Source organism: Phaenicophaeus curvirostris, chromosome 17 (assembly GCF_032191515.1).
Source record: "Phaenicophaeus curvirostris isolate KB17595 chromosome 17, BPBGC_Pcur_1.0, whole genome shotgun sequence".
Taxonomy (NCBI): domain Eukaryota; kingdom Metazoa; phylum Chordata; class Aves; order Cuculiformes; family Cuculidae; genus Phaenicophaeus; species Phaenicophaeus curvirostris.
The window spans coordinates 3,362,805-3,387,388 of record NC_091408.1 but is presented as its reverse complement, the minus strand read 5'-3'; the positions used below and the strand labels follow the sequence as shown (position 1 = coordinate 3,387,388).

The following is a 24,584-nucleotide window of genomic DNA, read 5'->3' as shown; positions in this document are numbered from 1 at the left end:
TTTAGATGTTTCTCAGACCTCCTCTCCAGATAGCAGTACTTGAGTATTATATACTTTTCATTTATTCACAGCGATCTCATACAACAGCATCTTTAACGCGTAAAAATAGTGCCTTGAGGTCAGGCTGCTGCTGAAATCCATCTCAAAAAGTGGTGTTCAGTTTATGAAACACCAGTTCCTGCTATACAGTGCCTAGTGATGTCTGTTTATAAATATAACCAATGCGTATAGCAGAAAATACTCAAATAGCTATTTGGAGAGAAGGCTTTTGATTCCTTTTCCCCTAACACTTCTCTTACTTTCCCAACAATTTTTCTTCCCACATCATTGTGAAATCAGTGGGGTGCTTTGCTCTTTTTAATAGGAAACAGAATTGATCGATGCACCAGAAAGGAAGAGGGATTGTTTCTCCAGCTGCCACCTCCCTTTCACTAGGTGTCAGCATTGCTACTCCTCACACAGATCTCAGCAGTAGTAACACGTAAAGCATTTTTTAATCTTTAAAACCGCATACTGCACCATCACCTAAGACAAAGGTGTTTGAAGGAAAACGAGTGATACTTCCGCTCCACAAAGCTACACATAGTGCAGTTAAATACACGTTCCATTTTAAGTTAAGTTAAATCCAAATCCAAATAGCAACCTCTGTGTTAAGTGATGAATGCTAACCTAGCTTATCCTAAGACCACACCATATGCACGTTCAATGTAATTAGATAATTGATTGCAATTTTATAAGGTGTATTCATTTAGACTTCAGATACTTGCCTCCGTTAACTACTCTTTGATCTGCTCCAGAGTTAGGACTGAATTCTGAAGTATGGGATCCAGACCTTGAAATTGGTGGGCCTGATCCAGACTGGCCCATCCTTGGTGAGTTTTGTCTTCCACTTCCCCAGGACAGGACATCTCTATTCCTCTGTCCAGGTGGAATGTATTTATTTTCTCTGAAACACAGCAAATTTCTATCAGTGTTAAGGCAGAACTGAAAGGCAATGAAAAGTATCTGATCAAGCGCTTCGCTGATAACGTCTATCTTTCTCAAATCAAGCTAAAGGACAATTCTAAATACTATCAGATGTTCACCTAACATTCACCTCCTGAACTGGCTTTTGATGCTGACCACAGGGTCCACTTTCTCTGAGTCCATAAACAGTGAATGATTTAGTACTAAGGCCTGAAATTCTCCATGACATATCAAAACCGCTGCCCTTTCCTGTAATCTGGTATGAATTCACCACAATGACATACCACAGTGGGGAAGTCTGCTTTGCTACAGAGATACTACAGGGCCAGGCAGAGGTGTTCAAGTTAGCATGAGTGCCAAAATCAGCACCCGATTGTTTACATAAGGTTCCTAACCTAATCAGCCCTGCTGAAAGAGGAGTTTCAATGAGTAAATTGCTATGTATAAAAAACATGTACATCATTTAAATAAAAATACTATTCATAGTGTTTGCAAGTACCTAGTGTTTACACCATGTCCTTCTCGTTCATTAGCATTTCTCTGAACAGCAGTATACTTTTCTTCTTCTGTTCTTTCATCATTTTCCAAGGCAACCCGAGCTTTGTATTGGGCACTTGATTCAATTTCCTCTGCTAATTGAGTTGCTCTGGCTTCTCGTTTTAAAAACTCTTCTGAATTATCTCTTTCTAATGGCACCCTAAAAGACAATGGAAAAGAAAAGAATTTCTGAAATGCATTCAAAAGCACAAAGGAGCTATAAAAATTACATGGCTAAATTCTAAACAAGTCAAAGTAAAAAAACCCTTGCTTTTAAGCCAGTAAACTTGCTCTGCTTTTTAGTATAAGTGTGTCACTATTCCTGGACTGGTTAGATATTATGTGCAAATTCAGTGTCATTTACCTGCCTAGAGAGCTGAGGTCACAGTGCAGAGCTTTTCCATATGCCTTGCAAAATCCCTACTCCCTAAAGCTATGGGAGGCTCCAACTCGGCTGAGTATGTTAGTAATAAAAAGCTTTAGTCTGTTGTTTAGATAGGAAGCTACTGTCAGAGAACAAATTGGAATTTCCTTAGCTATTTACACATTCCAAAAAGACACAGAAGTCCCCAATCCTACTGAAATTAAAGAGTTACATGCTTAATCCTTTGATAACACCAGCCACAGAATTTCAGCTCTTCTTGTTAAGAACTGCAGAAAATATGAACACAACACATTAGAGTTCAGGACCAGAAATCATTCATGAGCTCCCAGGACCGCAAAACCATTCATTTGTGGATCTATATTAGGTAATTGCAAGAAAATTGCAAAATATTGCAAAAAATCATTTATAGCTCCCTTAGGATAGCCACCAAGTAAGAATTCAATGCATGAGCAATGAAATACTGGAAGAGTAACTAGAGACGGACATCATACCTGGCACTTCCTTCTGTCCACCCACAGGGTTTGATTTTACCTATTTTAATTTCTGCTGAAGTATCAGGTTTTATAAAACAACTTTGCACTTTGTCCTTGATTCTAACTTTGGGTTCCAAAAGCTGTTACATCCAACCTTACTTTAGAATAAACTATGTAAAAAACCCAGCACACAGTTGAGGTTTGGACCATGCTAAGCTGGGCATGACAGAATCGCTACTGCACGTATTTTGAATAGTATAAAAAAGAATAACAAAGAAAGTAGGTGGAGATACAAGCCAAGTATGAAATAATATATGCAAGACTACTTAAGTGTTGGTGGCAGAACTAGGAAAAGAAGTGGCTTTGCCAAATTCCAGGCCAGTTCTCAGCTACTGCATCTCAAGTTTTAACTCACAAGCACGTTTTTGGCCAGTCGAGGCATCTACTGGCCTTATCGATGGTAACTGTAAGAATATTAAATAAGAATCCTACCCTGCAGCGTAAAGCTTTGGTTCAAATAAGATACACATGAACACAATGCAAGCAAACCTGAATCCACTGGCCTCACCCTGCGTTAAGTATACACACAAGAAAGGAGAGCACCCAGTACATCCTCATTTACTTAAAATGACTGAAAAAAAAAAAAATGAAGTGATGTATACAGTAGCACTGAGGGCAGCCTAAACAAGCAAAGGAGCGATTTTACATTTTCTAACAGGGAAAAGGCCATTAAAGATGAAATAAAGGGGATGGGCAAGACGACACTGTTCAGAACCCTGGTGATGGAAGCATGTACAGCAGCTGATGGACATACTAATGCAGCACACTCACTAGAACACAAACTCGTACTTTTATCAAGTTTGAGAACACTATACCTGCTAAGGTTTAGCTCTAGGAGGAGAAAACAACCAAACAATAAACCCTTTACAAGCCTTCAGTTGCAGACAGAAGCATTTAGTGACAGTGCTGCTCACCACAGACTTGGAAAATCAGGCAAAGTGTCTCCTGGTTTAGCAGACTGATATGCAAAGCAAATTGCTTGACTAGGAAGCAATGGAATTTAAATTTTAAGCCACCTTCATGGTTTTAATCTGTTTCCATTAATATCCATAAAGCAGAAAGATGGAAAACTAAAGTTCAAAAGTACAAAAAGTACTTAGAGCAGTGAAGTATATGAAAGAACAGCTTCGCCAGGATTCAACTCTAAGCCGATTAAGACACTTCGATTATCACCATGTTACAGGTCTATTTTAACAAAATAGTAAAAATAAGATTGTTGTTGAGCCACAAAGCTGTAGACAAATGCTCCAACTGCACAGAAAAATCTAAACATTCACTGCAATTCCTCGACATTCAAAAATAAGTTTACTCTTTGGGGGTTAAAAGAGTGAGAAAACATAAAACACATTTCCCAATGGCTGTGAACATCTGCAAGTGATTCGTTTCGCAGCGAACATTATAGCTGCAGACTATTGGGAACAGGTCCACGCTGCCAAAGTAGCCAGAGAGCGGGCTTTATACTACTACTGCATTCAAGTCGTTATTCTATTGTAACCAAAAATTCAGTTTAGATCTGGACAAGTCTGCTTAAGAAGTCACTCACAGTAAACACCTTCCCTTTGTTATCAGCAGCAGTTTAACACTCCAACACCTACCAGCTCAACTGTCGCAATGAAATTAGGTTTTAGTCAAACCGTTCTGCTATGTTGAACACAAACTATAGGTATAGCAGCTTTGTAAAGACAGTTTCACAGTTTGGTGTTTTCCACCCTATTCATACAAGCCTTTGTAAGGAGTAAGCATTATTGCATGCCTAAATTCAGAAAATGTTGCAATGGGAATGAACTGTGCCCATTTAAGGGAATATATAATGATTTCTAAATCTGACTATTCACAGAACACTGGCAAGGTTTCTTAAGTGCTATTCATTCATTGCTTTTTTAGTTATTTGATGCCACAACTTTAGAAAATACATAAAATTATCTAAAAATACAAAGGAAGAACATTCAAATACAAATCTAATAACAAAATATTTTGGAACTTACGTATAAGAAGATAAACTGCTGTCATAAGTTGATACTACACCATAATTTTCTTCATTGTAACGAAACATGTCATTGGGATCCCATCCATTAGACTAGAAGAAAATGATGCTTGTTTTTCAAAATGGCACTGGAAAAACATTCCCTTAAAATTAAGGGCTGATGGCAAAAGTTAGACCTTTTGCCCTTTTCCCTGGGCTATGAATTCACTGTCCAGATAAAGTTGCTAAATCCACAATTTATTTCATGGAGCTTTGCTTATCAGCCGCACAAATTTTACCTTCAATGCCACTTTTCGTTTGTCGTACGTACTTCTGCTGGTTTTATGTTTTTAAATACCGTGCCCACTCTGCTCTAGAAGGTGACTGGCTAGCAAGCAATTCCCACACGAATGTCTGTTCCAAGAAGTGCAGATTGACACTTCTGGATGTGAGAAACGTCCCTGGCTGTGGTGAGCACTGAAACTTTTCAAGTGCACTACTAACACAATTATCTGAGACACACCACAGGCAGGGGACCTCTGTTGATCTGTACAAGTTCCTCACTTGAGTACAATTGCTATTACAGCACTCAAGCATAACGATAAATGTTTTGAGTGTTTCATAAAAGCACTGGCAGTATTAACTATTCTAATACATCTCTGTTGTACAGTATATGCACTCAAATTGACAAGATAACTGTTCTACCTAAAGTTAACACACCCCCCAGTAACATGACTGGATTCTCCTTTGATCAGTAACATTACCTTCTTTCTTTAACACACCGCAGGCTGAATTCCGTACTAAAAAGAATGCACGGTTGAGTAAAAGTTGACTGCCATGATACATAAACTTCACTTGAGTACATACTCTTCATCTAACAATTCATAATCTACTGAGACTGTATCTGTGCTTATTAAGTCACGGGTCAGACTTTCATCAGTTTCCTTTATCGTAGCGCAGAGACATTCAGCTAAGCACGATCATCATAAGACGATCAGCTAAGCACCGTCATTTCCAAATGCAGTGATAGTCAGACAGGCATGCTCTGATTAAACGTAAATCACTTCAGAGCAATGCTGAATTTGGGAGTCCTTAGTAAAAGCTCCCTTTCAGCCCGTCCATGAGTCGAACGTGTCCCTTACCACAGCAGCTGCCATTTGTCAATATTTGCCAAAACTGGCATTTGAAATCCAGCTATTCTTATTCAAATTGTTAAAAAGTACTGTGGCAGCTGCTAGCAAGGACTGAACATACGCCCATATAATGTAGGCCAGCAGATTAATCATTACTAGATTAAAATTAAGGAATTGTTGCAAGGCATGTCCACAGAAATAGCTTATTTGCTACAGACTGTCAGGGATGATAAAAAAAGCATTACTTACAACATCTGTCTCTAATGCCTCAAGCTCCTCGGTAGCGGTGGTTTCTCCTCCATCCCATGGTTCAAGATCCTTTTCCTTGTGTTCACCATTTACTTTAGCACTGATGGCTGAATCAGTAAAAGCATCTACAATGGAGCGGGGAGGGATGGGGGGTGAAATCAGTTTGGTTAAGTACAGGAAGACGTACACACTAGTTTAGCTGAGGAACATCCAAATGCAGCTGAATCGCAGGCACATTAAACATCACTGACCTTCTCCTGTAGCAGCTGTAGTCACTAAGACATTAGCAAGGTGCCTACTTCACACTTAACTATGACAGCACAGACTAACTTCTAACATAGCAATCAACGGCCGTATTGCTTTCACTTATTTCAAAATTATTTACAACCACCATACATGGTTTTGCTAAAAAAGGACTACCTGAGGATCCCATTTCTCTAGAACACTGGAGACTTGTATAATATGCTTTTCCAAGCATCCCACACAACTGCACAATAACAAATTATGCAAATATCAAAAAAGCATAAATGCAACCTAATGCCATTCCCTAAATGGGCAATACGCAAGTTCCCCATTAAATATGTGAGTTTCTTCTATTTCCACAACTCCTCAACACACCAGCATGTGCACATACACACTTCTACTCCATTTGCAGAGTAACTCAATTAGCCGTTAGCCTGGTGCATCCGTTCACTGTGACATGAATGGAGACGTCTTCTTTCCTACAAGAGCTTTTCCAAGCAGCAGCTTACCCAAATCCCACAGCCAGATTCCAAAACTCTCTCCCTCTTGTTCTCAACAATGTATGAAAACAAATAAGCTCTAAGGGTCTGCTATTGTTTATAAAAATTCTAAAAACGTATATTAAAAAAAATAAAGATCACGAGCTTTTATTTTCACTTATTTATGTTTCATTCCAGCCAAGCTTAAGGAATAACACTAGAATATTAAAGTGCTGTGAAAAAAAAATACAAAGCCATTCATCAAGGAAGCCAAGCTTTTACATTCGTAAGCAACTACATCTCAGAGCTGCCATACTTAAGCAGAATAGACTTTAAAATATAAGCTTGTTATAAGCTTATAAATAAATAAAGCCTAAAATAAGTAAGCCTTCAATTTAGAATTTCCTATTATCGCTCTATTTATAAAATAAGGAGCAAACATCTCAGACCTTTAGAAAAGATGAGATCAAACCACCAAGCAGTGCCAGATATGGAATAATGTGGCTTAGATTATCTACTGGCAAGGTCTGAAATCTTACTAAGAAAAACGAACTTTAAAGCCACCACGAAAAAAAAATCCACAATGTATGAAGTTGGCCACTGATGCTCCAGTTTTTAAACAATCACTGGAGATTCTTTAAAGAGAGATTGCCAATATAGCTTATTCTTCCTGTATTATCCAGTTTCACAGTGAACATCTGCATGTTATATCGGTAAGATCTGTCATAAAAGTTAACTGTGCTTATTCTGTCTAATAATATTCAGCACTATGTCATGATATGCTCACTCAACTCATATGCAGAGACCAGAGGAACTACGGGTAAGCAATTAAGCATTATTAATAAGCTTGTATGAAACAAAACATTACAGAAGACGTATGAAAAGAATAAGAGAAGTTCATTAGGTAAACATTCATTTAAAATACAAAAGAATGAGTAAAATAAGACAAGAAAGCCAAATGAAAGGAAGACACCTAAGAAGGCGCAGCACTGTTGGGGCTTGTGTGAGACTGCCAAATCCTGCATCAGTGCCTTTGCGAGGTGCCAGCCTGCCCACCACAGTCATGGCAGTACCTATGTGGTCAAAGGTTAACATTTTCAAGTGAGATTATATTTTAGCTCATCGCTAAATATGATGCCTTTAGCAGGCATGTTCTGGGATGACCTGTAAACTGTTCTGAAATAGCCCCTGTACCGCTGTACTACCTACATGATGATGCTAACTCCCAATCACTGCATTTTCAACTATTTAGAATAAGTAAACATCAAGGGTGACAACATAAGTCACCAACTAACTGCAAGATACTCTAAATGAGCCTGTGGAGTTACGCATGCATGTTTTATAGTGCCATAAATATGCGAGCAAAGATATTAATTTTCTGCTATAGAGTATGGTAACAAAAGCATTATGAGAGGCAAGATGCAGAGACAGAGTGACTGCCAAAAAAGTTACCTGTTTCTGAAGGAACTACAACAGATATGGAGAGAGAAAAAATTGGAAGACATCAGATACAAATACAGGTGGATTTCGTCACATTATATGGCTGAATTTAGGCAAAGCCAAACTCTCTCAGTCCCTCTCACAGACATATTCAAACTGATAATACATCTCCCACCCTGCAAAGATCATTTCCATAGTAAAATCTCAGCAAGGTTACAACCCCGTACAGTTCCCCATTTTGCTTCATAAAAACCCCCTCCCAAAAGCTTACAGATTTCTAAGTTATGCCAACCTGCAAGAAAAAAAAAATCTCTCCATTTCCCTTCACACAGCTTCTAAAATATACTGTAACAGAAGGTAGGTTTAAATGTAATCTGAAACTACATAGTAACACGGCACTACCTCAATCTGTAGCTAAGTAGTAACTAAAAAGCACCTTTAAAAGGGAAGGAAAACTAAGGTACTTGCATTTTACCTTCTCAATACCCCACAGATAAAATTGCCACCGCCCAGGTCAACTAATGCTGCTTCTGTGCCAAACATCATTAACCCCAATGTTTCGTGTCTGACCATCTCAGACTGGACATTTCACATCAAATGCAAGTTGGAGGCTGCTTATTTCTCTTAAGAAACTGTGACATTTGCTTCACTGGGAGCAAAGGGAACTCTCCTCCAATAAGATTATATAAGTTAGGAGGACTGATGACAGCACAGGTAAATCTTGTAAATCTTCCTCATTTAATATGGGCTTTTCCTTAGTTTTTATTAAATTACTTCAAACTCCATACACAACTGTGCCATTTTACCTACTGGGATCAAAATACTAGCCTAATAAGTCTCATCTACTCAAGCCACCAATTTTCTTATTTCAAAAGTCACAAATATTCTGCAGAGTGCTGTTAAAAATTATAATGATACAGATGAACTGGGGGGGTGGTCAGACCCAAAACTCCAATATCTAATGAATGCTGCAGATGTGAGCAGATGTAATACTAAGTTTCCGGTAGAATCCAGCATATCATGGGGTACAGGAAGCTTCACTGCTCTTAATTTCTGTCTCACTTTTAATCATCAGTTTAACCTCTACAAGTCAAAGAAAATCCAAAGTTAGGAGAAATTCAAGCTACAAAGGCAGGCTTCTACCCAGACAACAGGGTCTCATGAGCATCCAGGCAAAGTTTAAATGTAGCAGAAAGGTACCTCAAGGCCAAGATCACTATTTTCCTGGAACAAACAGCTAGGCAGGCACATGGGAGACCAAGATTAAAAATGAAGCATGTCAAACAAGATTTTATCAGAATTAATGAGCAATAAAATTGAGAACACATGTAAAAAATAAATTCTGGAAATAATTGTTTCCAAAACAAAAATATTTGTCTTAAAAGATTATTAATAAAATAAAAACTAAAACATAAGCTGCTGCTACAAGTGCCGACTGGCAGAGTAAGAACATACAAGATACTGATTGCATAGGCGCAGCCTCCCCCTTACCTGCTGCCTCTTATCACTGAGCTGTTGAAAGAGCAATTCACATGGCACCTTGATATGGCCAAATTTTTCATCAATTCCTTTTCTACACAGTAAAATCCAAGTTAAAGATCAAATGGAAACTGGTTAAACAAAGAGCTTGAGCTCTAGCGCTCAAGTTAGGCCCCTCCACCTCTGTACCCGCCTAATATCTAAAACACCTCCTAAATAAGAAGTCTGATATTGAAGACCTCGCTTATTTTTTTTAAAGCCTGCTAACTGGGGGAAAAATTAAAAAAAAAAAATATCCCAAGGACAACTCTATGCAACAGAAATTCACACTAAATAGAAGCTAATTAATTATATACATTCTGAGAAAAACTTAGCTTGGGCAAACTCTTCAAGTACACGCTACTAAACGAGTTGAAAGAAAAACCTGCCAGAATAGAGCAATTAAGAGTCCGGGTTTAATTAATGTCAGTGTTTAGCATTCTTGTTTTCACAAGCATGTTTTGAGCTACAAACAGTGAAGAGCACAAACACGCTATTAAGTGCGGCTCTGCAGTTCAAATGTTATCAAAACAATTGGCACTATGTGCCAAAGGTCCTCCCGCTGCACACTGCGAGCTTTGATCAAGTTCAGCAGGGCCCAAAGCAAACTGAGGTTTTATCTCAAAGGTTTCAACAGTAAACTCTCATTTATTTTGTAACTACTTAAGACTGATTTGAAACATTAAAACCAGTTACCACCAGCTTCCCAGAGCCACCATTTCATTCCTTTGTTCATAATATGCCTACTGCTATTCCCCTTGCAACACTTTCTCTGGAAGGATGCCACTTTCAGTGCTAATTCAAGGAAAAACTTAAATAGCTAATTTTCTTCTGCCTTTTTTCATTGGATTTGTAATATTTTTCTCAGAGCGCAGTAATGGTGCCAAAAAACCCAATAAAAACATCATAGAAGCCTTTTACTTTAACAGTAATTATGATGTGGAATTGTCTTTAAAGAGAAGGCAAGGCAGCAACTCTGAAGTCTTACTCAAATTTGAAGCATACGCAAACGAGCACTGTTGACTTTTAAGACTAGACGTCACTGCTAGAAGCTTGTTCTGTAGAATCCAGAGGAAATATACCCTCCTATTTCAAGCACACAGCGTAAGACATTTAGCAACTCTGAGATCTAGGCACTCCACCTTTGCCTTAGAAGGGGAAGCAGAAAGACGTTACATACTAACATACAGCCAAGAACATCAACTTGCACAGTTTTAGAGTGGATTTCTAGCAGCCCATTTCCACTGCCACGTGCAGAAGACAGTGCCTGTGCCTCTTTAAATGCAGACAGGATATTCTGAAAGGGGATAATGGATGTAATACAATTTCATTTGAGTTTTCCACTGCATGTTTCATTCATCAGCCTGCCTGTACTGCGTAAAGATCTAATTCCACAGTGAGACCCTCAAATGACTCCTTTCCACTCCTCCTGAAGCTTAACAGGTATCTACAAGAGCACAAAGGTCTGTGCAGACCCAGAGTTACAAATAAGGGCCCAGAAGTAGCAACAGATTTATTTTTTAAACATAAACTGTTATAATGTCCCTGTCCACACAGGCCTAACGTTTTTTCCCCTTCCAATTTCTACAATCTGGGCAGGCACCAGACTTTCCCTACTGGTGCGTTTAACAGCGCAACACTACGTCTGGCACAAACATATCCAAGACCGCTGCTTCCAAACACGGTGGTTCCACCCACCCCAAGACTGTACTACCGTTACCTCCCCTGCACTTGTGGTGTGGCTGCAGGATGAATTATCAGCTCACTGCTCCAAAGCTGCACAAGAGCGATAGCAATGAAAGGTGCCTGGCAGACTATTTCACATGGTTTCTTTTTAGACATGTATGTATCTTCCACTCTTCTGAAAGAAGAATCCATCCCACCTGCTGCTCTTTTTCAGAACTCTTCCAGTCGCTTCTGCCTGACTTGGTCAGACAGGCAGACAAGGCAGCAAATACCTCTACTATTCAAGATTGAGGGAAAAGTCAAGATCAAGAACAGTCAGAAGCACCATTTGTCCACACTCCTCCAGTTCATTAGAGAAGCAAATGCCAGAACAAAAATATACAGAAATCCAGGTACTTACACTGAAAGAGGAAGCCAGTATGCACTGAAATTTCCCAAACAATACATTTTTCAGAAATTAAGTTTACTTCAAGGCCTCCTCAAGTCCAGTAGTCTCCTAAAGAGTAGGAGACATTCTACATATTCAGACCCCAGCAAACCCTACTCTAGGTTGCTCCATTCCTACGACAACAGAGCACTTGTCAAGTGCCCCTTTGTCTGCCTACATGTTTAAAGAAGGGAGAACAAGCTGCCTTTCCAAACATGTATGTCCAAATTGTCTTCTCCTTTGTCTGTGAAAGCAAAAAAAAAAAACCACTGAGGGCTAGGCAGTTTAAAAATATTTGTTCCTGGAGAAGTGCAACACTGTCATACCTCCCAGGGCACCAGACAGGAACCAGACCCAACACAAACAGGGCAAGGACCACCATCTCCTCACCTAAGAGTTCAGACTCAATTGTTAGTGTGAACAACATGGGCTTATCTGACTCAGTACCAGGAAGACTTGGGTTGATTTCTAAGTACAAAAGGCCAGCAGTTCCTGCACACGTGTTCATACACTGCCATTCATTTGAATCTTTACTCATTAAAGCAGAAAGCCCTTCACTGCTCTAATTCGCAGGTGTGATCAGAGGCTGACTTACACTCTCTAGTGTCATTTCAACATAACGCATTTTTGAGACAAAATGGAAAGCAGATTAATTTAGCCACTACGAGTTATCAAGTTCTGCAGCCTTCCAGTTTATCTTGCTGCAAGTCTCTGCAGCTTCATTTCAGCTCTCCTCTCCAACTACTTAAGAGATTTACATTCAAAGACATTCCACCTAATAAAGCAAACTGAGCAACTGTTCAACCTAAAGCAGTTATTTTCTTCTAGAAAACGTCCAGTGAGTAATTGTTCCTAGTAGTAGTAGTAATACATTCTTCATTCCATATACTGAAAATCTACAGAGACTGGGCAGCGGAGAGCCCCGGTTTGCATTTACACTGAAGTGATGTTCATAACAGATCCATTATAAAACACCTCTTGTGTAATTTAAATTCACAGTCCCATCCAGAACCTGGAACTTATCTGCATTTCAATGCTACATTTGCTCTGACGTTATGTATCTTCTTCTGCGAAAAGCAAATTCCTTGAAACAACAAGCCTCTCATTCTTCAATTTTAAATCAGGCACATATAATCACAAGGTGGAAAGACCTCATTAAATGTCCACCAGTCTCTATGCATCTCTAAGTCACTGCTGCTTGGGAATGAAGCCTGGGCGTTACTGTAACCACTTAGCTCCCAGTGCCAGTTGTCGACCAGCCTGGAGATATGCAGTTTAACTCCACAGCACAGAAAGCTACGCATTGGCTTTTATTCCTCAGCCCAGCAAGTCAGGAATGTAAGCACAAAACCCCTTGAGACTTGCTGCCCCCCACAAATGCACAAAGGAACCAAAGCTGTTTGACTTATGAGCCTCTTAGGCTCCAGAGAAATAATAAGGGCCTTGGAGCCAGACATTAAAAGGTATGAATACTGCCTGACTGCCTGTAAAGTCGTTTAATTCTGACAATTGCAAGCCATGTCTTCAAGATTTTAAGACCATTTGTCTGCTAGCTCACTAGCTTCTTCTGTATTTTGAAGAGCCTTACCTACAGACCTACAACTAGTAAGCAGAAATTAAAAACACAAATCACGGATTTTCTAAGTATGTTTAGCTCCGTTTGCAGCAGTATTTTTAGAACATTTATATGAATTCATGTTTAGAGACAAAAGTTACTTAACTAAATATAGACTTTATATACACACCAACTCTGAACAATAATCTTTTATGAAGAATTTGAATATTCATGGATTCCCATATAACATTTCATAGACTAATTTAGAAAGACATTTACCAAAAAAGCAACCTCCCACAAAATCTGTAAAACATTTTGTAGCACCACTAAGGATTTGCTTTCCAGACACCTAAAACAGCTGCTCAAAGCAGTGCACCCTCACAAACCTTCTGAAATCTATTTTTCAAATTCGAATAAACTTCCCATTTTGGGAGGTGCTGAGCATCCGCTCTTTTCCTTGACTTTAATGGGATATTTGCATGTTCTGTAGTCATTAAGAGTCTAAATGCGAACTTCAGGCTTAGGATCCTAAAGCATATACTTTGAAAATCTTGACTTATGATCTAAGATAGAGACAACTTCAAAAACAAGTATACCTCTTCTCGCATAATTGGTATCCATATCCTTAAAATGCACCATAACAAAATCTGAAGACTTGAACAAGATACTCTCTAGAATGTCTTCACGTTTTGGCCCCAAACTGGATTCTGCAGTTTTCCGATGAGCAGCATCAAGCACTAAATCACACTATTAGAGATATAAAAGGAATACACTAACTTAATGCACAATAAGCTACTAGATAACTTCACATACTTGCAAAAAACAGTTTACAACAGTGTGCAAAAGGTAATCTGCTTAAGTAAACTTAGACAAGAACAGTCAAAATAATTCATAATAAGTATTCAAGTTTTGATCAAACATTGACTATTCAGTATTAGGATCTTTTAAGACACGGAAGGGTCAAAATGAAATACATTACCTTAGGACTGTAGGTTTTAAAAACTCCTTCATATATACCACCATTTTTCACCTGTACTTCACATTTGGATCCCTAGAATGCAAGGAAAATGAAAATACAGCTGAAGTATATTCTGAAGGGGTTTATAGGTACTCACAGAAACATGTTAGGTGCTCACAAGACTCTTGACCAGTTATGCATACAACAAGTTTTTGTGCAAAACCAAAATCAGTGTGTATGTGTGGGGACAAACAAGTATGAAGGTTTAGCCTAGGCTCCAGCAGATGTGGGACAGGCTGCCTTAATTCATCTGGCATGGCAAGATTTCCCCTAAAATCTGGGGAGAAAGTGTTCCATTCCCTGCACACAGACTCATTTTAGTTATCCATAATCTCTCTAAAGACAAAAAACTAAGTATGACCAGTGCACGTACAAAATTTGCTATACCTCCGCAAATTGCATTTGAACCTTTCCAAGCCAAAAAAAACAGAGTAGCTATTACTGTGATTCTTTGACATTCAATCTTGGCAAAAGATGCCTACTTTTAAAGTTTAATATTCACTTCATTCTGTTACACTTAGTGGACTAGTTAACAATTCTATGTCACTATACAAACCATTTACCCTCCTTCCAAATATGAAAACTTACAACAACTGAAGTAAGAATGTGAACCATTCTCATGTTTGCATAGATGCCATCGAAAGAAATCTGAAACATAAAAAAAGATATCATGAATATATGAGAAACACTTGTACAATTGAAAAAGCCAGCACAGCAAAACTAATGCAGGCTTTCAGTATATATTAGTTCCTAGAAACATTGGTCAAAAAACCTTACTCAGTTGACATACCTATAACTTAGGTCACGTGAGACTTCCAGAGGACCTTTACCCCTTTCTCTGATCATGAAATACCCGAACACCCTTCCAAAGACGATACACATTACAGAGTGACCCCCAACATCACTCAATAAGGGAATTCTCTTGCTGGCGAGTGAAGCTGACATGCACAAACTCCTAAATGAAAAAGCCCTGCTAGCATCCTTCTCTGGTTTAAGACCCATCAACAGAATACGGTACTTTAACTGTCATAGAAGTAAAGAGGTGTTTTCAGGGCCTGCTGAACTACATCTTGTCATCTAACAGACCTGATTACATGCATTAACAGAAGCTGAAGACACCAAATTGTGCAGTGCTGAAGAGCTACAGAACCCATCATGAAATTAGTTAAACGTAATTGCTGCAGCATCAGAACCTGAGCTCCTACAGTAGGAGAGCTGACCAACATCACCCAGGTTGCTCACTGACAGGCTTGCACAAGCGTTCATGAAGTGGTGAGAATGTCTGTGCTTTGCTGCAACATCTGGTATCTCTCCCTGTCAAGTTCATGCTTGTGAAACAAGAGATGCTGAAACATGCAAGGACCTCACTATATTCTGAGCTTCTAAACTGACAACATATCTTTCATACTGTCAGCTACTTAATACGCTATCTCTTGCGGGTTAGCCACCTTCCCGGTCTGAAAAGACATGTTGGAGGACACTTCCGTGCTCAACACTTAGTGTGGAGGATGTAAAGACTAACACCTTTACGATGGTTACTGTTCACGTATGATCTTTTTCATCACGCTTCCACAAAGCTGCTTTATTTTTACCGAAGAGTCTTGGCATCTTCAATAAACATTAATGCAAGCAAACCGTAGTCCTACGTCTGCCCCAGTCCCCAGAATTAGTCATCCTTGAAAACCAGGCCAATAACAAATTAGCAAATATTTGATCAGCACAGTTCAAAGATCCACTCTTTAAATAGAGATCCACATTTTAGCTTTGATAAAATTATGTTCTACAAGTCAAGCCACACCCGTACCTCAGCAATATATACCCTCAGCAATAAGTAAAGCTACACATTCAGGTTACTGATAATACTGGGCTAGCTACTTCATAGATTCATGAAAAGGTTTGGGTTGGAAGGGACCTCAAAGCCCATCCAGTTCCAACCCCCTGCGATGGGCAGGGACACCTCCCACTGGATCTGGTTGCTCCAAGCCTCATCCAATCTGGCCTTGAACACCTCCAGGGGCGGAGCAGCCACTACTTCTCTGGGCAACCTGTGTCAGGGCCTCCTCACCTTCACACTAAAAAAATTTCTTCCTAATATCTAATCTAAATCTTCTCCCTTCCAGCTTAAAACCATTCCACCTCGTTCTAACCCTGCACTTCCTGACCAAGATATTCTCCCCAGCTTTCCTGTGGGCATTTTACTATTTCATAGTAAAATATAACAATTTCGTTGAACTAAATGCTGTCTTACTGTCACCTGTTTAAGGGAGAAGCCAATGTCAATCTTCATATAGGAACTGATTCAAAGGCATTGCCTTAAGTTCAATGTTACCTGTCTCTACAACTACAATTGCAAGAAAATGCAGAAGATTTATATTACTGGAGTCAGAAGTTTAAGTGACCCTTCCCACTTTCACCCTTCCAAGGAGACTTGAATGAATGCAAGATCCTACATCTTTAGAAAAGCATATCTCAGTCTAAAACATTCATCAGGGTATCCAAAGGAAGGAAAAAGAAAGAATATTCCAGTATCTGCTATTCTTGTTGGTTCTTGGGTTCATTGTACATAAGCTGTTTCCTCTTACCTAGTGGTACAATGAGGAAAAAACATCTCCTTACCGTAGGCTGAGGCGGTCCTTTGCCACTGCTGCGACCTCTGCAATTAAATACAAACATGGGACACGATTAAAAACGGCCAAAACTAATTAATTTCTTAACATGCAAGAATTAAAAAACCCATCTTAATTTAGTGTTGAGAAGGAAAACAGAGAAAAACAGCATTCCTTTAAGCAGAACTTGACAGCTACAGGACCCATAGCATTTATCCTCCAAACTACTGGCCTACAAGCAAGTTACACTTCTTAGTAGGCAAGAAGAGGGTTATTTACAATAAATGAGAGGACAAAATGAATATGATATGAATATGAATATGCTCCTGACTGCAAGACTTTTCCTACAGAGCTTGCTTACCTATCACAGCCCAGAAAGGGAAGCAATTCTGCCCATCCCCTCAAACACACTAATTTAACTACTCCATTTAATGCACTTCTGTAGGGAAGTCCCTACCCCATGTGTAGGGACAGTTCTAAAAGTTTCTACATTAACCTATATGCTCTTAATAGCTTGCAAACAGAGATGAAACCCCTCAGATACCCAGGCCCCAGCAGAACCCCTGAAGCTTGCAAGTACGCAGCAGCTACAGTTCTTCCACATCACTGGTAAGCCTTACTTGAAAGTTATTTCCTCGTACCAAGAAGTCCTAGTTTCAAGTATTTCTCTTAACGATTTAGATTTGTATTATGACAACTTCAGAAGCGCACCTTATAATGTAAGCAAAATGAAGTCTTCTGTTTCACTTTTTCAAATAGACCCGCCTCACAGGTGCAATCATTTAATTAAAGAGACCCAAAGAATCATGTCTACATTCCAAAATATCCAAACAACACCGAAATCTAACTCCAACTGAATGTCAACTGCCTTCGATTGCTTTTGAAAACACCACGCTGTGCTTGGATACACCCTTGCTCTCAAAACAACACACCCTTACAAAGAGGGCTCATGAATTCAAAGGAATTTATCCCAATGAACAGAAATAGCCCTCCAATAAATTCTGCAGAAATAAGCAAGTCCATCGAAGAACCATGAAAGGCCTAAATGAGGAAAAGATGAAAAATCACTAAACCATCACCTGACTTGTTCAAGAACAGAAGCTTCTGAAACAGAGATGTCGTTTCATACAGCATCACGCACACAGATGACATTTCCTGACTGGCAATAACCACAGGTTTTGGAAGCCTAGCTGACATTTTCAGAATAGTTGCAGAGTACTAATCTCACAAAAAAGCCCTAACGCAAATAGCCTTTATTTAATTACCTATCAGCCTTACCTCTCCCTAAGGCAGCTTCAGGCTTGTTCTGGAGACAAGCAAGTCTCACCATTTACCAAGACTGCCCCTTGTCAAACGGCTGCCTGCACCTCGGTGCTGAAGAGAGCCCTCTGCGGATCTGCAACATCATTTTTGCATAATATTCAGCTGAATGGCCCTCTTTTTTCTAAAAGAGGTACAGTCCAGTTCTTAATTTTCCTTTTGTTATAACCAGAAGTGTCTCCCAAAGAACATGACCAAGTCAAACAATTCGACCAGTTCTCCCCCTTGGTCTCAAAGGTTTCAGATGATACTCCTCACCTACAGAAATGGTCAAAAGTGACAAGAGTTTAGTGTCTTTGAAATAGAAAGCAGTCCCATTTTTAGTGACAAGTATTCTTAGCACTTAAATGACCGTCCTGCTAGACTGGTCACAAAGTTTAGAATATTCCCTTCAAGCATCAACCCAAGTATTCTACATTTTTCACCTCTTACCACATTTCTAAAATTACTGTTCCTACCCACATTTCTTTAAGATACAATCTGACTGTGCACATCCACATTGGCAAGAGGTCCTAACTTCTACATCAGACCAAGAGTTAAGCTAACTGCAGAAGTCCTATACATTACTCTGATCCAACAGGTCTTTTTACAGGCCTGACCTCTTGTTTTTCCAGCTACAACTGTTAAGCAAGAGAAGATATTCACCAATTCTGCCAATGCAAAATTCAATCAATACCGTATCTTCTGCTAAAACGGAGACCATCAACTTGGGGTTTATATTCCAACAAGCAAAGACTTCAGTTCGAACCACCCTTCAACACATCTTTGGTGCATCACACGAAAAAAAAAAACCCTAGGACCTTTACAACAGCAGAAAGTAGATGTCTCTGCCAGAACTTTATCGCCATTTAAAACAGTCCCGTAATGCTAGGATATGGGAGTAGGGGAAACTGAAAGGGTCAGCAGCAATTTGGATCTGCTACCTAGAACCGCATCTTGATTACAGTAAATACAGTTAACAGGAAAAAGACATTTGTATTGCAGAAATGTTGTTAAAGGTAAGCCTGGGAGAGGACACAGCACCTTGGCAAACCCAACTTGTAGATCCTTAGCTTTGGGGTACCAAAGTCACAAAGTCAGAAAAATGCTGGACCAGACAAAGCAATAAGCAATTGAACTTGGTAGCCCACTCATGGCAGGCCAGCAGTTACACCCTCAGAGTGAAAGGCTCCACCAGGGTCTGATCCCAAACGCTACACAATAAACAATTCCCAAGCAGCATTTTGCACATTTTTTTCTATTTTTTAATATTTACTATCCTGTTCCTCAGCATCCCTCACCTCCCACCCTAATGTTTACATGCCAAGTAGAGCATTTGTATAAGCAAAACAAGGTCACACATTTATATTTTTCCACTTAAGTGAAAACTATTGCATGGGACACAAGTCTTTCCAGGATGTGAAAGAAAGTCTTGGGTTTTCTCTCCACAGGCGTCTTCACTTTGGGACTAAGAAACAAATGCAACCATACTGCAATTAATATCTAGGGCAGAAGTGCCATTACAAAGACTGTTGAATTTAACAGAGTGAATAGATGTTTCTAGAGCACTGGCTGACATTACTACAGCTTTGAAAACAAATTCAATGGATACTCTGCAGCACTTTCATTACCAGAGATGAGAGCTGGTAAAGTTTCTTCTAAGGGAGAAATGAAAAGTATAAACTTTTACTTAAGGGCAGTATTTGTCTATATAAGTCAAACAAATCAACACCATCAAATTAAGATCATACAAGAAGTCCTGCATTGGTTACTGCAGTTTTTCCCCCAATACTCAGAGTAACAATGCCAACTTGTCTTCTTACAAATGACAACTTCTGCAGCATTTGAATATGTAAGTAACCTGACTCAGGTCTGAACCAGTATACATCTGTAACCTGTTGGACTTCTTCATACACGTTGCCATGAGTTGGTTGCTAAACTAAAACTTACTCATAAGTGGGTATATAATATCATACTGAAGCATATCAACAGTGGTGAGACCTTATATTATCTCATTCATTTGCACGTTATCCATTCATTTTGCTCAGCAGTTTAGCATGGTCGTATTAAAAGCGACACACACAAAGATGTTAGAACAAACTGGAAAAACTCTGAATGGCACGTGTGATCCAGCATCCAGAACAGTCACTTCCATTATATCAGAGCGCCCCAGCACTCAGTATTCCTGATTACCTCTATCTGAATGGAACGGACACCTCTCTTCTGCCCTTCACTCAAGCCTTTAGTCAGGCTAATAAAAAAGGATGTCAAGGAAAAAGGAAAATAAGAGTGAGAAAGAAGCGTTAAGGCTCTAAAGCAAGCTACACAACACAACCATTTCAGTTTAAACTTTTTAATGGGCAAAGCCAACTATAAGAAACAGTAACTTAAACTATTCTTAAAGGACTCTCCAGTCCAGTTAGGCAAGAAAGTTACCAAATAAAAAGGGAAAAGAAGTCTTCTTCCACAATTGTAATGAGACACGTAACAATCAAAAACCTGAGTTCCAGGTGTTTTGCTTCCAGACAAAATAACAGTGGGGGAAAACAGATCACAAAAAATGATGCAGTGCTTGAAGAAACACACTGACAGAGGCAACTTTCAACCAAAGGACAAGTAACCTTCCTGTGTTTGCATAAGGGCAAAACTGAACCAAAACACAAAAAGTAGACACTAGGTAACGTTTTTACTAGCACAGTAGAGCAGGTTTGTGTACAAGGTCTATGTTCTCTCCAGTCGTAGTTCAACGTGCTATTGGCATCCCCCTACAGCCCGATTCCCCATCTGCCATATTGTGCACACAGTTGCTATTAAATAAACACAGCATTTCACTTAGAGCCTCTTGATAAAAAAAAAAAGGTATAAACCCTCCTTTATTTTTCTTGAATACCTTTAAGGGTACCTTCAAAATATCATGGAAACAAATACTGGAATGTCTTATTCGTTCACAGAGGATTTTATCTTTTCTACTATGAAATACATATATATATATATTCATCATTATGAAACCACAGAAGCAAACATAGTGAGCAAAGCAGACCCTCCACTCATTACCAGACCTAGAAGGACAAGCTGCTCAGCCCAATCAGTCCTTATAGTAATAAACACACAGTAGAAAATTAGGTCCAAGATAGTTTACCATCAAATGAGCTTTCTACCTAAATCTAAGCCTTTAAGAGCAACTTAGCCATGAAAAGTAACATTCTTTTGCACCTCCAGAAGATAAGCGAATGCTAGTGGTACAAGGAAATGAGCTGCAACACTGCCAGGAGGAAAGCTTGGCATAAACTGGAGATGTTTAAGTTTCTATTAAATGTTATGTTTCATATTGAAACCAAGATGCAGGCCAGCTAAAAAACAATTAAGATTTTTCGAACCAAGAAATCACTTCACATTTCATTTACATCAACAGATTTGCAGCATGAAACATGTTTAATTTGTAACCCTCAAAAGACAAGACTTGTCTTGTAGGACAACAGGAGCAGTCCTCTGAAGGTGTTCCAAGGGGCTCCATCAGCTCAGGGACTATGGTTTTACACAGTCTTCACTCAAAAATTACTTGAAAAATCAAATAACAAAAACTAGGAGTGTGAACAACTCTGAAGGAACACATACATTCTTCAGCAGTCCTATGAGAACTCCCCAAGGAGTTCTGAAGTGGAATTTATCCAACAAAACTAGAAAGGCAATATTGGTAGGAGAAATCGAATGACTATAATCTCAAAACTTGGGAGACTAAAGCTCACATCCCCTAATCTAACACAGACAAACGCTCACACACGTACTGGATTTTAATAAGAGCTGTAGGTTTTGTTGCCCTTCACGTTAACCTCTACAGTGCCACTGTGTGCTGGCAGGGATAGCTGTTTAGCAAAGCACAGTAAACATCACGTTTGACCTAAACAGCCATATATAAAAGCTATTAGGTCATCACAATGAAGTGCTGAGGTATTATTGTTATTATTTAAGTTTATTTTGTTCTTTTCAACCCTACCAAAGCTTGTCCACTTGCAGTTTCACAGACTGGTAACAAAGTAAAACCCTATTTCCAGTGGTGTCCAACAATGGGACCACTGTAAACCCCATCTCATTGCTGATGCACAAAACTGAGTAAGAATAAAAGTCAAGTTCAAGAGCAAGATGAATAAAACTTGGAAATGAAACTGCTCCGAGTGACTATGACCTTCAAAACTGTTACCGCCCTGCTTTGATTGTTTGTTATGAACCCCACAGCACTGAAAAAATTCACAACACCAGAAAGTTTATTGGTTTTTTGTTTCCCTTTCTCTCCCTCAAATACGTGGGAATTTGTGTAACTAAAGCACTACGAGCAGGAGCAGGATCAATCTTCCAGAGGCAGTGTGAGACAGCAGGGCCTCCCCAGCGGGCGTGGGGAGGGGGGGATCCGCGGAGGGGGATCCGAGCCTGCTGCAAAACCCCGCTCCCCCACCTTTAAACCCGTGAAAAACCGAAGCCGTGCTTGGAACCACCATCCACCGCCGAGGCCCAGCAGCGGCCTGGCTTCCCGCGACGATTTTTATTGCGACTTACATTTAAAAAAAAAAACAAAACCTATATATCTGTAAATCTATAAATTAAACCCCGTGGAAGGGGCTGCACCGTGGATGGGGGGGGCGCGGGAGGAGGTGGCGGGGGGTCGGGGGGGCGCCCCCAGGGAGGGGGGGGGGAAGGCGGAGAGAGATGATGAAGATCGGGGGGGGGGGATGGGGGAGGCGAGGGGGGCACCCGAGGGGAGATGCTGAGGAGGGGGGAAGCACGGCCACCCGGGGGAGACGATCCCGGGGAGATGGCGGAGCGGGGCTCCCGGGCGGGAGATGGCGGAGGGGCGGACGGGGAGGGAACCTGGGAGAGGGGAGGCAGCGAGGGGGGGTGGCGGATAGGGGACACCCCGGGGGGAGATGGCGGGGAGGCCCCCGAGGGGTTGGGGGAGGAGGCAGGGGGGTGAGAGACGGGGACCCCGAGAAGGGGGGGGAGGAGGCGGGGGGGGATTCCGGGGGGAGTTGGGTGGGGGGGACATCCCCCGATGGGGGGTCCCGCGGGGAGGCGTCGCTGCCCCCCCCCCCCAAAATCCCCGTGGCCGCCGCCATCGCGGCCGCCACCTTCCCGCCGCCGTCCCCCCGCGCACGTGCGGCCGCCTCGCCCCCCGCCGCCTCCTCAGCAGGCGGGTCACGTCTGCCCGGGGCGGCGGTGGGAGAGAAGGTGGGAAGGAGGGGGAGAAAGGGGAAAGCATCGCCCCTCGTCGCTCCAATCCCCCTCCTCCTCCCCCCCCCCTCAACCGGCCGGCGCCGCCTGAAGGGCACCGGCCGCGGCCTGGCCTTGCGGGCCTCGCCCCGGCGGGGCCTGCGAGCGCCCCGCCCGCCGCCATTGCCGGCTCCCGCCCCGCCGGGCGGAGCCCCCCGCGCCGGGCAGGGCCCCCGCCGCGCCGCAGGCCCCGCCGGTGCTGGGGTGGGGGGAAGCGGAGAAAAGGGAGCGGCCCCAGCGCCGCGCACCCACCTGCCCATGTTCTGCCTCCCGCCGCCCGCGGCCGCCGGGAGGCCGGGGCCGCCGCCGCTACCGGGGGGTTTGCGGTTGTTGCCGGCGGGCTGCGCCGCCGTTTGCTTGAGGGACATGGCGAGAAGGGGCCGAAGGGCGCAGCCGGGGCTGGGCGGGGGCCGTGGCGCGGGGCCTCGCTGCGTGGCGGGGCCGCGGCTCGGCCGGTTGCTCCCAAACAGCGCGAGCGGCGCGGAGGGAGCGGAGCGCGGCGCGGAGGGATACGCCGGTGGGGGGGTGGGGGGGGCCGGGCCGCGCCGGCGGGTGAAGCGGGAACGACGGGCCGAAAGATCGCAGCGGTGGCCCGCGCGTCTTCCTTAGGATCCCCGAGGAGGCGGCGGCGGGGCGGCGGGGTTGGGGGAGGCGAGGCGGCGGCGGGGGAGGTGGAAGGAGGGAGCGGACTCTTTACGGGAAGTCGGAGGGCGCGGCGGCGGTGCTGCGGCGGGTGAAGGGGCGGGGGCGGAGGGGGAGAGGGGGACACGTGACCCGGCGGCGCGCGACGGCGGCCGCTCCCGCCGCAGCCCCGGGCCCCGCAGTCCCCGGGCCGAGGGCTCCTGGTTTCTCTGGGTCCCACACGCTCCATCGTGCCCGGGGGGTTCAGTCCATACGCACCCTCATTCCCCCCAACCCCGCTCAGTGCACACATGCACCCCCATCCCTGCAGCTCGCAGGGTTCAGTGCACAGACACCCCCCAATTCCCTCATTCTCCCCAGTTCAATGGACACAAGCGTCCCCACCCCACAGGCCCCAGGGTTCAATGGACGCGTGCACCCCCAGTTCTTCATACCCTGCTAGCTCAGTGCGCACACAGCCTCTGGGGTTCAGTGTAGACACACACCCAATTCCTCCATCCCTCAGACTCAGGGCACCCCCAGCTCAATGCACATCCCCCCCCCCCCCCCCCCCAATCCCTGCAACCCCCAGTCATTCCTTCATCCCCTCAGCTCAGCCCCCAGGGTTCAGTGTACACACATCCCCCCCATTCCCTCATCCCCC

General features: G+C 42.2%; 1 protein-coding gene across 7 annotated transcripts in view; it reads right to left on the bottom strand.

Annotated features, from left to right (window-relative positions):
• The window catches only part of ATXN2 (ataxin 2), a 50,361-nt gene extending 26,550 nt beyond the window's left edge, over window positions 1-23,811 (bottom strand). For 6 of the 7 annotated variants that reach the window (XM_069870931.1, XM_069870933.1, XM_069870934.1 and 3 more), the window contains exons 1-9: window positions 23,552-23,811; window positions 16,749-16,785; window positions 14,721-14,780; window positions 14,094-14,165; window positions 13,711-13,861; window positions 5,767-5,891; window positions 4,407-4,498; window positions 1,466-1,663; window positions 768-946 (exon numbers count right to left, since the gene is read on the bottom strand). In XM_069870931.1, coding sequence (XP_069727032.1) covers window positions 768-946; window positions 1,466-1,663; window positions 4,407-4,498; window positions 5,767-5,891; window positions 13,711-13,861; window positions 14,094-14,165; window positions 14,721-14,780; window positions 16,749-16,785; window positions 23,552-23,667 — 1,030 coding nt within the window. In that variant the 5' untranslated portion in view covers window positions 23,668-23,811. Of the gene's footprint in view, window positions 1-767; window positions 947-1,465; window positions 1,664-4,406; window positions 4,499-5,766; window positions 5,892-7,940; window positions 7,956-13,710; window positions 13,862-14,093; window positions 14,166-14,720; window positions 14,781-16,748; window positions 16,786-23,551 lie in introns of all 7 variants that reach the window. The other variant, XM_069870929.1, reaches the window with a different exon arrangement.
• Window positions 23,812-24,584: the final 773 nt, after the last annotated feature.